Source organism: Ictalurus punctatus, chromosome 22, assembly GCF_001660625.3.
Source record: "Ictalurus punctatus breed USDA103 chromosome 22, Coco_2.0, whole genome shotgun sequence".
Taxonomy (NCBI): domain Eukaryota; kingdom Metazoa; phylum Chordata; class Actinopteri; order Siluriformes; family Ictaluridae; genus Ictalurus; species Ictalurus punctatus.
Window position 1 is genome coordinate 770001 of NC_030437.2, and position 12500 is coordinate 782500.

Consider the following 12500-nt stretch of genomic DNA (forward strand, 5'->3'; position numbering starts at 1 on the left):
ACAGCGTGTTTAACAGTGGACATTGTCCCAGAGTGGGTATTCTGTATTATTTACAGAAATATATAAACTCAGGATATAGATGTTAAATGTATGAATTTATCTCTAATGAGCAGCCAGAGGAGACGGTGGTGAGGAAAAACTCCCTGAGACGATACGAGGAAGAAACCTCGAGAGGAACCGGACCCAAAAGGGAACCCGTCCTCATCTGGGTGACACCAGATAGTGTGATTATAAATAAATACACCCCTTTTATAAATGTGCTAGCTCCAAAGCAGACTATTACAAAGATAATAAGGTTTTGAATATGAATATATGTTGAATTTGTATATAGAGTACTGAGTTGCAGTAGACCAGTTTTGAGATAACAAGAGCCTGGACTAGTATCTGTGTGGCCTGTTCAGTGAGAGAGAGTTGTTTCTTGATGTACAGGATGAACCTACAGGACCGTGCAGTTGTTGAGATATGGTCTGTAAAGGTCAAGCTGTCATTGAGAATCACCCCAAGGTTCCTGGCCGTCCTGGTTAGCTTGAGTGTGGTTGAGCCGAGCTGTGAGGTTGTGGTTGATTGAGGGACAGGCTGGGATGACGAGAAGCTCAGATTTTGCCAGGTTGAGCTTAAGGTGGTGTTTCCTCATCCAGACCGAGATGTCCGACAGGCAAGCAGAGATACGTGCAGAGACGGATGGAGAGAGATAGGATTCCCCCCAGTGCAGAACCGTTCCGGTGATGTCTAGGCTGGAGAGAGGTGACCTCTCCTCTCGGTCGAGTGTCGAAAGCAGCAGAGAGGTGAAGTAGGATGAGGACAGATGATCTAGAGGTTGCTCTTGGTAGTCTTAAGGGGGGGGGGACAGAGAGGGAGGGGAAGTGGGAGGAGGGGGACAGGGGGAGGAGGCGGAGAAAGAGGTAGGGGGACTGAGAGGTGGGGAGGAGGGGCACAGAGAGGTCGGGGAGGAGGGGGACAGAGAGTGAGGGGTAAGGGGAGGAGAGGGTCAGAGGGACTGCGAGGTGAGGGGGAGGAAGGGCACAGAAAGGTGGGGGGGGGAAGACAGGTAGGGGAAGGGGGAGGAGTTGGACAGAGAAGAGAAGGAAAAGGTTTTGAAGAGTGTATAATCACTGTCTGTGCTGTGATGAGGTCTAAATCCTGACTCTTGCACTAATGACCTAACACATGCAGGCTAACAGCCATATGTATCTAACACCGCATGAAATGCTTACGGGTCGACCCATGTCTGTGTCTGTTCCTTATGACGGACTGCCGCTGGAGTAATTGCAGATGAATCAAAAACATATATAAGACCACTAACTATTATGTATGGAGCTATATATTCACAGGAACAGAGCTGAATGCAGTGTTATGTGTGAGGCGTCACCGCCTCAACGGGGGGAGGTGTTCACCCGGAGGTGGGAGTCCCGGAGGTGGGAGACCTGGAGCCGCGAGAGAATGCTGACTATGAGAATGCTGACTACAGGGCAGCAGTGGACTAGAACATGCAACCCCTGGAGGATGCTCAATCCTCCAATGACGAGATGGAGGTCCGGTCCGGTACGAAGCTTCAACGGGGGGTCTGCTCAGTCAGTGGCAGACAGGATGAGAAGATGTGAAGATCCATACCCTGGGTGTACGTGCTAGCCTAACCTCTCCCCAAAGGGTGGCTCTCTACAGTACGTAAAGTGCTTGAGCTGAAGACAACCAGCATACAGAGAGATACTGCATACAACAGACTGTCAAGTATTGTTATAAAATGTTATAATATGTTTGTGATATGACGCAATCAGGCACAGAAAAGTATAATGGTGCTGCCGAGCACATAGTGCTGGCAGGGTGGGAATTTTTCCTCGTAGGAGGTTTTTTCGCCCACCCCTGACTGCGAAAGACTGGGGTTTGGTTTTTGAGGGGAAGCAAGAATCTGCGGGTCCCGACAAATACAAAACTGTGGGCTGACAGGCCTAGTTGAGAAAGATAGGGACGTGTAGATCCAATCAAGTAGTTAGTTATTGTAGTGGCCACTCATACGTACGGCAGTAGTAGTAGTAATGAATGATTAGGGGAACTCAGTTAGTCACACATAATCAATGTAGGCAAACAAACGTATAATCAAGGTAGTTAGATTCAAAATGAGATATATATATATATATATATATATATATATATATATATATATATATATATATATATATATATATATATATATATATATATATATATATATATAGTTGAAAGGAGAAGTAAGTTAAGACTTAAGAGATATGGCTAGGTACATCTACACATGTCCGGCGCAAAGTGGATGTGGGGGGGTCCTAGGGCCCATTCTCCAGCTGCCAATCTACTATGAGACCCCGGGGCGCACAACACTAGCACGTCTCCCACCAGGTCTACAAAACCTCCTCAGCTCCTATTCTGATCAGTGTTGCGTAGAAGTGGTTAATGTAAGGGACCCATTTGAGTACGGGGACGGGCGCAGGGATTATGGCTTCGTTAGAGTAATCCTCCGACAGCTAGCGGGGGACGGCCATGGGGTGCGGCAGAATCAGTTCCTCCACAGATACCCGCTTAATTAAGGTAGTGTATGAGGCTTCATAGCCTCAGAGGGGGAAATGTTGTGGATAAAAAAATGTCATAAAATAAACATAAGGGAGACCTAGCATCCAGCAAAAGGGAGAAGAAGAAAAAACGGGCACCTAGACACATAGAAGCGGGATTAGGCGGACATTGACGGATTGGAATTACACTTTAAAGATCTTTAAGAGCAGTAGTAGTCAAAAAAAGCCAAAAAGAGGTATACGAGCTGAGCTGAGGAGTGCTAATACACACACACACACGCTCGTACAGTCAAGGGCGGGCAAGTAGACACAACATACACACACACTCTCTCTTTCTCATACACACACATGAATAACTTTAATAATATCTTATAGTAATAGAGAAACTCTATAAAAAACAGAATAGTAGGATATGCAGGACAGTAGAACTGTAATGATATTAAGAAGTTGGAAGTACAGTAAACCGCTTTTCAAGTAGTATAAATATATATAAAATAAGAAATATAGTGCAAATATGAAAATAAATTATAAACTAGAAATACAGGAAAATATAAACTTACTCATGACTCAAATGGTGAGGGTTCTTGGCTCGCAAGGAAGGCCTTAATTTTAAGAGAACCATGAAGAGAGCCAGTTATAAGGGTGGCTGGGTCAAACTGCCCCCCCCGAGATAACGATAAGACCAAGGTCCCTCCCGGTTGTTTAGTCGTCTTGTCTACGTCATTTTTTTTACCTAGGTAATTGAGAATCCTGGTTTCTGACCACCTAAGTAACTAGAAACTCTGGGTTTTTATTTTCTGGGTTATTAGAAATGCCTGGGTTCTGATTCTATGTGTAAGTGAAATAGGCCTTTTCTGGAAACATATGGGTTATCTAGTGTATAAATACTGGAGCTTGAGCTCCAGGTGTCAGATCACTTCTGAGAATTCTCATCGGTGTGGATCTCGTGTGCTGGAATGGAACAATAAAGCTGGACCCTTGCTTCTTCTCACTCACGGCTGGTGTATTTTTTCTATCTCCAACTGGTCTCTGAGGTAGATGTGAGTATTGGCTTCTAAGTTGAGTTTTAAATGTTTTTGGGTAATAGGCTAAATTTGAGCCAACAATATATTTCATGAAAGTTATTCCTATCTAAGTACGAGCATAACTGCTGTGTACAACATTTTCTAAGATCTTAGAGATGAAGGAGAGATTTGATATTGCTCTATAGCTGGACAGTTAAGAGGGGTCAAGGTCAGGTTTTTTAATCAAGGGTTTAATAACTGCTAGTCTAAATTTTGACACATAGCCAGTGCTAAGGGAAGAATCGATTATAATTAAAAGTGGTTCAATTACTCAGTTCACATTTAAATCTTAAACCTAAACCTACACTCTCGCTCTCTCTCGTTTGCCTTTATAATTTCTGGAATAGGCTTGAAGGTTGTTATTGAGAAAGTTTACACATTACTTCTCTTACTGGCCACAAATCAATGCGCTGCACACTGGCTGCTAGCGCCATGTGGCTGGGAAATAAAGCATTAAACTGAACAGAGATTCTGATGTAGTCTGGTTACGATTATAAATGTTTTTTTAATTCTTTTTCTTTGTTTGAGGCTAACGTTTCCACATTAATTACTGGATATCAGTCTGCACTGACTCTTACCGCATCGCCCGCCGCTGTATAGTCACTATCGTAGCAAACCACTGGGAGCTATATTCGGGAGTGCAAGCTTTTATACTTTGTGAAATGTTTCTATGTAATGATGAATTGGGGAATATGTCGCCTGTCCTCGTCCCTGGGATTTCTGCACTAGGGTTAGTGTGATATCATCAGAGAGAGTGGGTGAATGTTTGTAGGATTTATATGGAATGGTCTTCGTAACCAGCTGATGAACTGGTTTTGGAATCAAGCTGTTGTTCAGGGCTGTTGTTCAGGATCAGGTTTTAAACACCTCTGGTGTTCCTGCACTGAAACACTTGGTCTTCCTCACCATCTGTTTGTTCTTCCAGCATCATGATTAAATCTCCCAGACGACTGGAACAGGTTCACACCAGCTGTTAGACACGCCCTGTCAGCTCCACATCTCAGGTTCTGACCCAGGAGTACACGCGGCCGTTTAAGCACTTTACTTCTTTCTTCCACTTTTTATTTGCTCTTTTCTTGCATTTTTATTCAATGTACAGCATGTTGAACAAGTTTATTTGACATAAATAAATCACACTGTTTTGTAAATTTAGTATTTTGTGTAAAAGGCTCAGACATTTTATGATGTGAAGTTTTATAAAATAAAGTGTTTATGTTTCTGAAAGTTCGACAGCGTGTTCATCCGAGTTCTGATTTCAGTTTGATGATCCAGTCTCTGGGAGAGAACACACGCTGACACGCCCACATACTGTCACGTGATTCTCTTCTCTCTTAAGAGAATTTATATATATAATACTGTGAAGAACAGAACGCCCTCCTCATATAACTATATTTTTAAGGAATGAAACTTTTTAATACATTTGTTCTATATGCATTTTGTATGTAATGTATTTTTATAACTATACTAAATGCCTCAGGTGATAAACTACTGTATTTGTTTAAAATCCTGAAGAACACTACAATCGTGCTGGACTGATAAAGAAATATGTTCGAGTGTGGTTCTCTTAAAGTTCCATCGTGTGTATCCTCACATCGAGCGTAAGTGTCCTTCAGTTTGTCCACTTGATAAACATGTATTATTTTACTGTGTGAGAAATCTACAGCTGCAGTATTAATCAGTATAATCTCTAATCACTGATGATGGACCTCGCTGTCAGTGAATCTCATTATGGATCAGTGGGTCAGAACACGGCATGGGGCACACTTACTCATCGAGTTCCTCTTGTTGTCATCGGAAATACGGTTAAGAATACACACCAACATGTCCCAAATGTGTATATTTCCCTCACTTCTCATTTGTCTCCATGTTGTCGGTCAGCTCAAGTGGTTTGTCTTGAGGAATTTTTTTCCGCATTTAATGTATTCTATCTAAAACATAAAGAAAAAAACCACCACAGCCAATCGCTGCGTCAGTCTTGTGGGTATGTTGTGTGTTTCACTGTTCCAGTATGATTTTCCAGTAGTCCCGTTCTGGTTCCACCCACCGAGCTCCATGTGCCTGCACAACAGTCATGCCGGTTCCCTGAGGCGTGTAGCTCCATCAGTTCGTCGCGCGCGTCACTGTTCCTCTGTGTTTGTAGAGTGTGGGGGCGGGGTCAAACCCGCTATCCAGAACTGTTTTACTCCTCCCCTCCTGTCCTGTGGAAGACTCCGAGCAATATTCAGGTGAGAATAATTCTTTGTGTTTGTGCAGGTGAAGTTAATAATGACAGCAGACTTAATTTTAATGAATTCGCTCCTTAATTAATATTCAGGAGCGCGTGCGTCTGTATCACTATGTCCAGACCGCTGCGAACACAATGAAGGATTGAATTCAGATTTAAATGGAGTTCTGTCTCCTCACTATAATGTGTTGTAACTGTGGCATAAGTAAGTGTAAGTGTGGAAACACTCAGGTCATAAACAATAAGCACAACATTGTATATGATTTGGATTTTTTTCAGCCTGGTCTCAGATCAGTTCTTCAGTGAGTGAAAATCTGTCCTGAGTTAGTGGTGGTTTACTGGTTAGCACGTTCGCCTCACACCTCCAGGGTGCGGGGTTCGATTCCCGCTGGGCCATGTAGGGATGGGTGGATGGAATCAAACGCAAATACTATGTGGAAACTTCTGTCTCAAAAATAGCGCTTCATTTTACACACACATCTATCTAATCAAAACATAATGGCCACTCATCTGTGGAGGAAAAAGAGAAGAGGGTGGAAGGAGTGTGATGCTCTGGGCAATGTTCTCCTCAGAAACCCTGCATGTGGGAATTCATATGGATTCCAGTGTGTCATGTGACACCTACCTATATACCACCATGTGGTGTAACTGTGTGTGTGTGTTGTGTTTCTGCAGACATGTGGAGCTACACACTGCTGTTTGGGCTGCAGATCTTCACCTGTAAGATTTCTTTTCTTCTCAGTAGTGTCACACACACAGAGTTACAGCGGGGGAAGTAAGTGCTGAACGAGTCAACATGTTTGTTCAGTAATTTGGAGGCAGCAGGTACAATCATCACAGAGAAAACAATAGGCAATGCATTCCACTGCTCACGCTCACACACAAGACTCTGTCGGAGCTCGTTTAAAGTTTGCTACAACTCATTTGGACAAGCCTATGAAATACTGGGAGAGTGTAGTCTGATCAGACGAGAGCAAAACTGAACTTTTTGGCTGAGATACTACACACCATGTTTGGAGAAGAACTCGCGCTGCACATCACCCTAAAAACACTACACCAACAGCGGAGGAACGGGCCAAAATCACACCTGAAACCGACCCGTTAATTTCTTCATACAGGAAGTGTCATGAAGCGTCATTACAAGCAAACGCTTCTCCACTAAGTTTTAAATACATTTCAGTTAGCGTGGTCAATACTTTTCCCCTGTGTCACTCCTTCTTATTACACATTACTTCATTTCTGGACTTTAATGTTGTGAATTCTTTATATTTCCAGATTTCTTGAGTTAATACTGATGTCTGGTGAAAATTTCATGTGAATAACCTCACTGGAAATATATTTACTGTAAAAATGTTGACATGTTCAATACTTATTTCCCCCACTGTGTAGTGCTCACGAACATTTCTGTTTCTTTATTCACATTTCTTGTGACATGGTGTTGGTGTGTATCAGCAGGTACCTAAGCAGTAATTTGTGTTAATAGTCTATATTTAAAGATTTTTTTAGATTTATTTTTTTTAATTAATGCTTACTTTTTCTTGTTTGTTTCTGTTTTCTTCAGTTGCTCCCACTGTGTCCGGTGTTCGTTCTGTAACGGCCAAACTGCATCACCCCGTTTCCCTCACCTGTGACTCCAGATGTTCTGGTGTACTCAAATGGAGCCTGGTTAATAAACCAGGTAGTGTTCTGGCTCAGTGTGATCAGACCTCCTGCAGGCCGGAGGAGGGATTTAACATCTCTCATGATCAGTACCTGAAGGGGAATCCACATCTCACCATCACTGCAGCTGATTACAGTGTGTACAGATTACAGATGTGTATGTGGTGTAGAGGTGTGGGTGTGGGATGTTGAGGTGTGTGTGTGTGTGTGTGTGGGGTGGGGTGTAGTCTGATCAGTGAGAAAGAGCTCTTCTCGGAAAAGCTCTATAGCGCCCCCCACAGTCATGGCGTGATGGTGAGTGTGTGTGTGTGTGTGTCAATGCAGTAAAGATTACAGAAAGTGTAAACGTCCCCACAGCAGGTGTTGTGTGTTTGTATCAGTGCTGTGTGTGTGTGTGTGTGTGTGTGTGTGTCTATCAATGCAGTAAAGATTACAGAAAGTGTAAACGTCCCCACAGCAGGTGTTGTGCAGTCTGGGTGTAATTGAGCGTAACCTCTCTGTGTGTTAATCCACAACAGTAAAGAGCTCGTCTCCCTGCAGAACACACTGGATTGGGTTCTAGAGCGCTCAGAGAGCACATGTAGTTAATGAAGCAGGAAGTCAGTCAGACTACATCACAACATCACTCTGCAAGACCCACAGCAGTTCTCCATCAGTGCTGGAACGATCAATAAGAGCTCTGTAGATCTGTATCGGTGTCTCACGCCTCCTCTGGTGTCACCTACCTTTCTGTATGGAAGTCCAAATCAGCACACGGCTTTCCTTCACTTTAAAAGCACCGTAAGCCTTTCTGTGTAAATTCCACCTGCTGCAGCGTCCAATAGAAATAAAGTCTGATTGTGTTTGGAGTGTGTTTTTGCCTCCTGACACTTTCATATGGATCAAACCTTCACCACATCAACACTCTTTCTGTCCTGACTCGGTGTGTGGACGTCTTGCAGAGTCCTCATGTTGTGATGTTTCTGTTCTGTGTAGAACAGAACTGTTCTGTGTCCACACACACACACACACACACACACACACACACACACACACACACACACACACACACACACACACACACACACACACACACACACACACACACACACACACACAGGACCAGTGTGCACACTGCACTGAGTCAGGAGATGTGTTGATGGTCAATCCTGGAATAATGGATGATGTAGAGGTTTGATGTGGAAAGAACAGAAGGCCGTAGGCTGCACCTGGGTGTAGAAGTGAAGAGAGAATATCTGAGAGAGGTTCTGCTGCATGTTAAAGTTGGTATCAGAGCCGTGCTTCATCACCACATGCTGTACATAATGTGTGACGCTGGAATGGGACTCACAGGGTCGTTTCTCTCTCTGTGTGTTTTACAGAGCCGAGTCCAGACATCAAGCCGAGTCCAGACATCAAGCCGTGTCCAGACATCAAGCCGAGTCCAGACATCAAGCCGTGTCCAGACATCAAGCAGCAGGAAGGTGTACCAGTGTGGGTGGTTGTACTGATGCTGATGGTGCTGCTGGTGGTTGTATCTGTGCTTGTGGTTGGATCTGTGATGCATGTGCGTCTGAGGAGAGAAGTTCAGCAGCTCCGTGAGAATGCTGAGAACAGCGGACTCCCTCTCCTCCAGCAGAACGGAAACTGTTAGATTTCCATGTATCTCAGGAATTATAGATTATCCCTTTCAGATCTCCTGTCATGCCTTTCAGCCTGTTCTACAATTATTTACTTCTATTTACTTTCAGTTCTGTACTTAGAAAGTGTGGTTTACCACAGAGTCAGGTGCGCCTGGAGAGTGACACATATGCATGTTCACCGAGACTTCCGTTTTATTCATTCAAAACAGGGTTCTGGTAACAAAACTCGTTCATTGTTAAATACTGAAAAAATCTAAATAGTGAGACACTGGCAGTCAGCTTTGTACATTTTATTAGCAATAAAAGGATACAGATATAATTCAGTTCAGATTTATTAGTACAGCGTGTTTAACAGTGGACATTGTCCCAGAGCGGCTTTACAGAAATATATAAACTCAGGATATAGATGTTAAATGTATGAATTTATCTCTAATGAGCAGCCAGAGGAGACGGTGGTGAGGAAAAACTCCCTGAGACGATACGAGGAAGAAACCTCGAGAGGAACCGGACCCAAAAGGGAACCCGTCCTCATCTGGGTGACACCAGATAGTGCGATTATAAATAAATACACCCCTTTTATAAATGTGCTAGCTCCAAAGCAGACTATTACAAAGATAATAAGGTTTTGAATATGAATATATGCTGAATTTGTATATAGAGTACTGAGTTGCAGTAGACCAGTTTTGAGATAACAAGAGCCTGGACTAGTATCTGTGTGGCCTGTTCAGTGAGATAGTTGTTTCTTGATGTTGTACAGTGCAGTTGTTGAGATGTGGTCTGTAAAGGTCAAGCTGTCATTGAGAATCACCCCAAGGTTCCTGGCCGTCCTGGTTAGCTTGAGTGTGGTTGAGCCGAGCTGTGAGGTTGTGGTTGATTGAGGGACAGGCTGGGATGACGAGAAGCTCAGATTTTGCCAGGTTGAGCTTAAGGTGGTGTTCCCTCATCCAGACCGAGATGTCTGACAGGCAAGCAGAGATACGTGCAGAGATACGTGCAGAGATACGTGCAGAGATACGTGCAGAGATACGTGCAGAGATACGTGCAGAGATACGTGCAGAGATACGTGCAGAGATACGTGCAGAGATACGTGCAGAGATACGTGCAGAGATACGTGCAGAGATACGTGCAGAGACTGATGGATCGTCAGCCTGGAAGGACAAATAATGCTGGGTGACATCAGCATAGCAATGATATGAGAAGCCATGAGACTCCATCACCTGCTCTAGAGATGTAGTGCAGATAGAAAAGAGCAATGAACCCAGAGCTTTCAGAAATACCTCCCCTCCATGATACCTTGAAGGATCTGTCAGAGAGATAGGATTCCCCCCAGCGCAGAACCGTTCCGGTGATGTCCAGGCTGGAGAGAGTTGACAGGAGGATCTGATGGTTCACAGTGTCGAAAGCAGCAGAGAGGTCGAGTAGGATGAGGACGGATGATCTAGAGGTTGCTCTTGCTAGTCGTAAGGCTTCAGTGACGGGAAGCAGAGCAGTCTCCGTGGAGTGGTTGCTCTTGAAGAAAGACTGCTTGGTGTCCAGGTGGCTGTTCTGTGTGAGTAAATTGGAGAGTGGATTAAAAACCGTCTTTCAATGATTTTGTAAAGAAAAGGGAGGCGGGAAACAGGTCTGTAGCTACAGCAGGGTTTTAATCTACAGATGTTTTTTTAAGCAGTGGGATAACCTGGGCCTGCTTAAATGAGGTAGGGTATGTGCCAGTAGAGAGGAATGTGTTAAAGATGTGTGTGAGTGCAGGTAATAGTGTGGGAGAGATGGACTGAAGAAGGTGAGAAGGGATAGGGTCAAGAGGACAGGTTGTGGGATGGCTAGAGAGGAGGAGTTTAGAGACATCAGTCTCTGAGAGAGGAGAGAAGGAAGTCAGTTGGGAGCTATGTGGAGGAGGAGTCGGTCTATGCATGTCTGGGGTTGAGAATTGGTTCCTGATCGATGTAACCTTGTTGGAAAAGAAAGTGGTGAAGTCGTCTGTAGTTGTAGTCGTCTTATATATATATATATATATATATATATATATATATATATATATATATATATATATATATATATATATATATTTGCATTAAAGGGGTCCTTTGGCTTCTGGGAGCCCGAGGCGGTTGTCTACTTTTGCCTAGTGCCAGAGCCCTAGAGAAAGAGAGTTGTGCCAGCAGAAGTTCAAAACGCTTGATCGTCACGTGATTCATGTAGACCTCAAATAGTTCCAGGAAATTAATTACGGGCTATTTGAATTCGTAGAGTTTGAGAGAAAGGAACTGCGATTGTCGGGTAATTAGTAGCCAATAAATGCACTGATTTAAAATATTTATATTACACACCGATATGTGTATGTAGTATTTATATAGTTGTATCAATGTTGGTTTAAAAAATAATAAAATCCACTAATATTTGAGGATCAGTGTGGTCAATTCGCCTTACCTGCCTTGTTAACACACCATGGTTAAAGATCATGTTGCTGTTGTTTTAATTCTTTTTTTCATGTTCTTAAAGTTGTAAGTTAGTCAAGGGCAATCACTAATGTCATCGTTATGACTTTCAGATAGTTCAAGAGACAGGAGACTATCAGTGATTGTCAACTTGCTGCACAATGGGTTAATGGACCAGCAGCAGCATGATGCTCAGTGTGTTGTGTTAAAAAATCCACTGCAAATAAGTGAAATGTAAACTTAAGTGAACTTAAATTAATCTTAATGTTTACAATTCTTATGCACCCCTACACTTATTTCAAACATAAATTAATAAATAATATATTCAACTTGCCTATGTTCATAAACAAGCATATATTTATGTATTTTGACTTTTGCTATGCACTTATTTACAGCAATGGATTCATTTCTGATGAACGGAAAAGCATGTGCAGCATTTCGTCAGTCCTTTCCTCCGTGTTGTTCTTGTATAATGTCCACCATGATTGCTGTGCTGCATGGGGAAACTCCGATCGCTCACTGACAATATGAGATCTGATTGTTTAAATGCCTTATCTTTTAAAAGTGCATCACAAACGGTCTGTTCTGCTGCAACTCTACTGCACTGCTAGCATTTAATGATAACTTCCGGGAATTTTTGAGAGATCCGCCTTTGCTGTTCAAAAAAACAAAACGGGTCCGTTATAATGAAGGGGGAGACGCTTTGTGGTTAACGCTTTGTGGTTAACACTTTGTGGATAACACTTTGTGGTTAACACGTTGTGGATGACGCTTTGTGGATAACGCTTTGTGGTTGACACTTTGTGGATGACGCTTTGTGGATGACGCTTTGTGGATAACACTTTGTGGATAACGCTTTGTGGATAACGCTTTGTGGATAACGCTTTGTGGTTAACACTTTGTGGATAACGCTTTGTGGATAACGCTTGGTGGATAACGCTTTGTGGTTAACGCTG

General features: G+C 43.1%; 2 protein-coding genes across 5 annotated transcripts in view; both read left to right on the plus strand.

Annotated features, from left to right (window-relative positions):
* LOC108255609 (uncharacterized) overlaps positions 1-12500 on the plus strand; it is a 48112-nt gene that overhangs the window by 27085 nt on the left and 8527 nt on the right. The gene's annotated exons all lie outside the window — the stretch shown is intronic.
* LOC128628675 (uncharacterized) overlaps positions 1-12500 on the plus strand; it is a 47432-nt gene that overhangs the window by 12160 nt on the left and 22772 nt on the right. The window contains exon 5 of one of the 3 annotated variants that reach the window (XR_008393241.1): positions 8849-9254. Coding sequence is in view for 1 of the 3 variants with exons in the window: in XM_053674513.1 (XP_053530488.1) it covers positions 8849-9120 (272 nt within the window). In the remaining 2 variants the exon portion in view is untranslated. Of the gene's footprint in view, positions 851-8848; positions 9271-12500 lie in introns of those variants that run through there. The other 2 variants (XM_053674513.1, XM_053674514.1) reach the window with 2 other exon arrangements.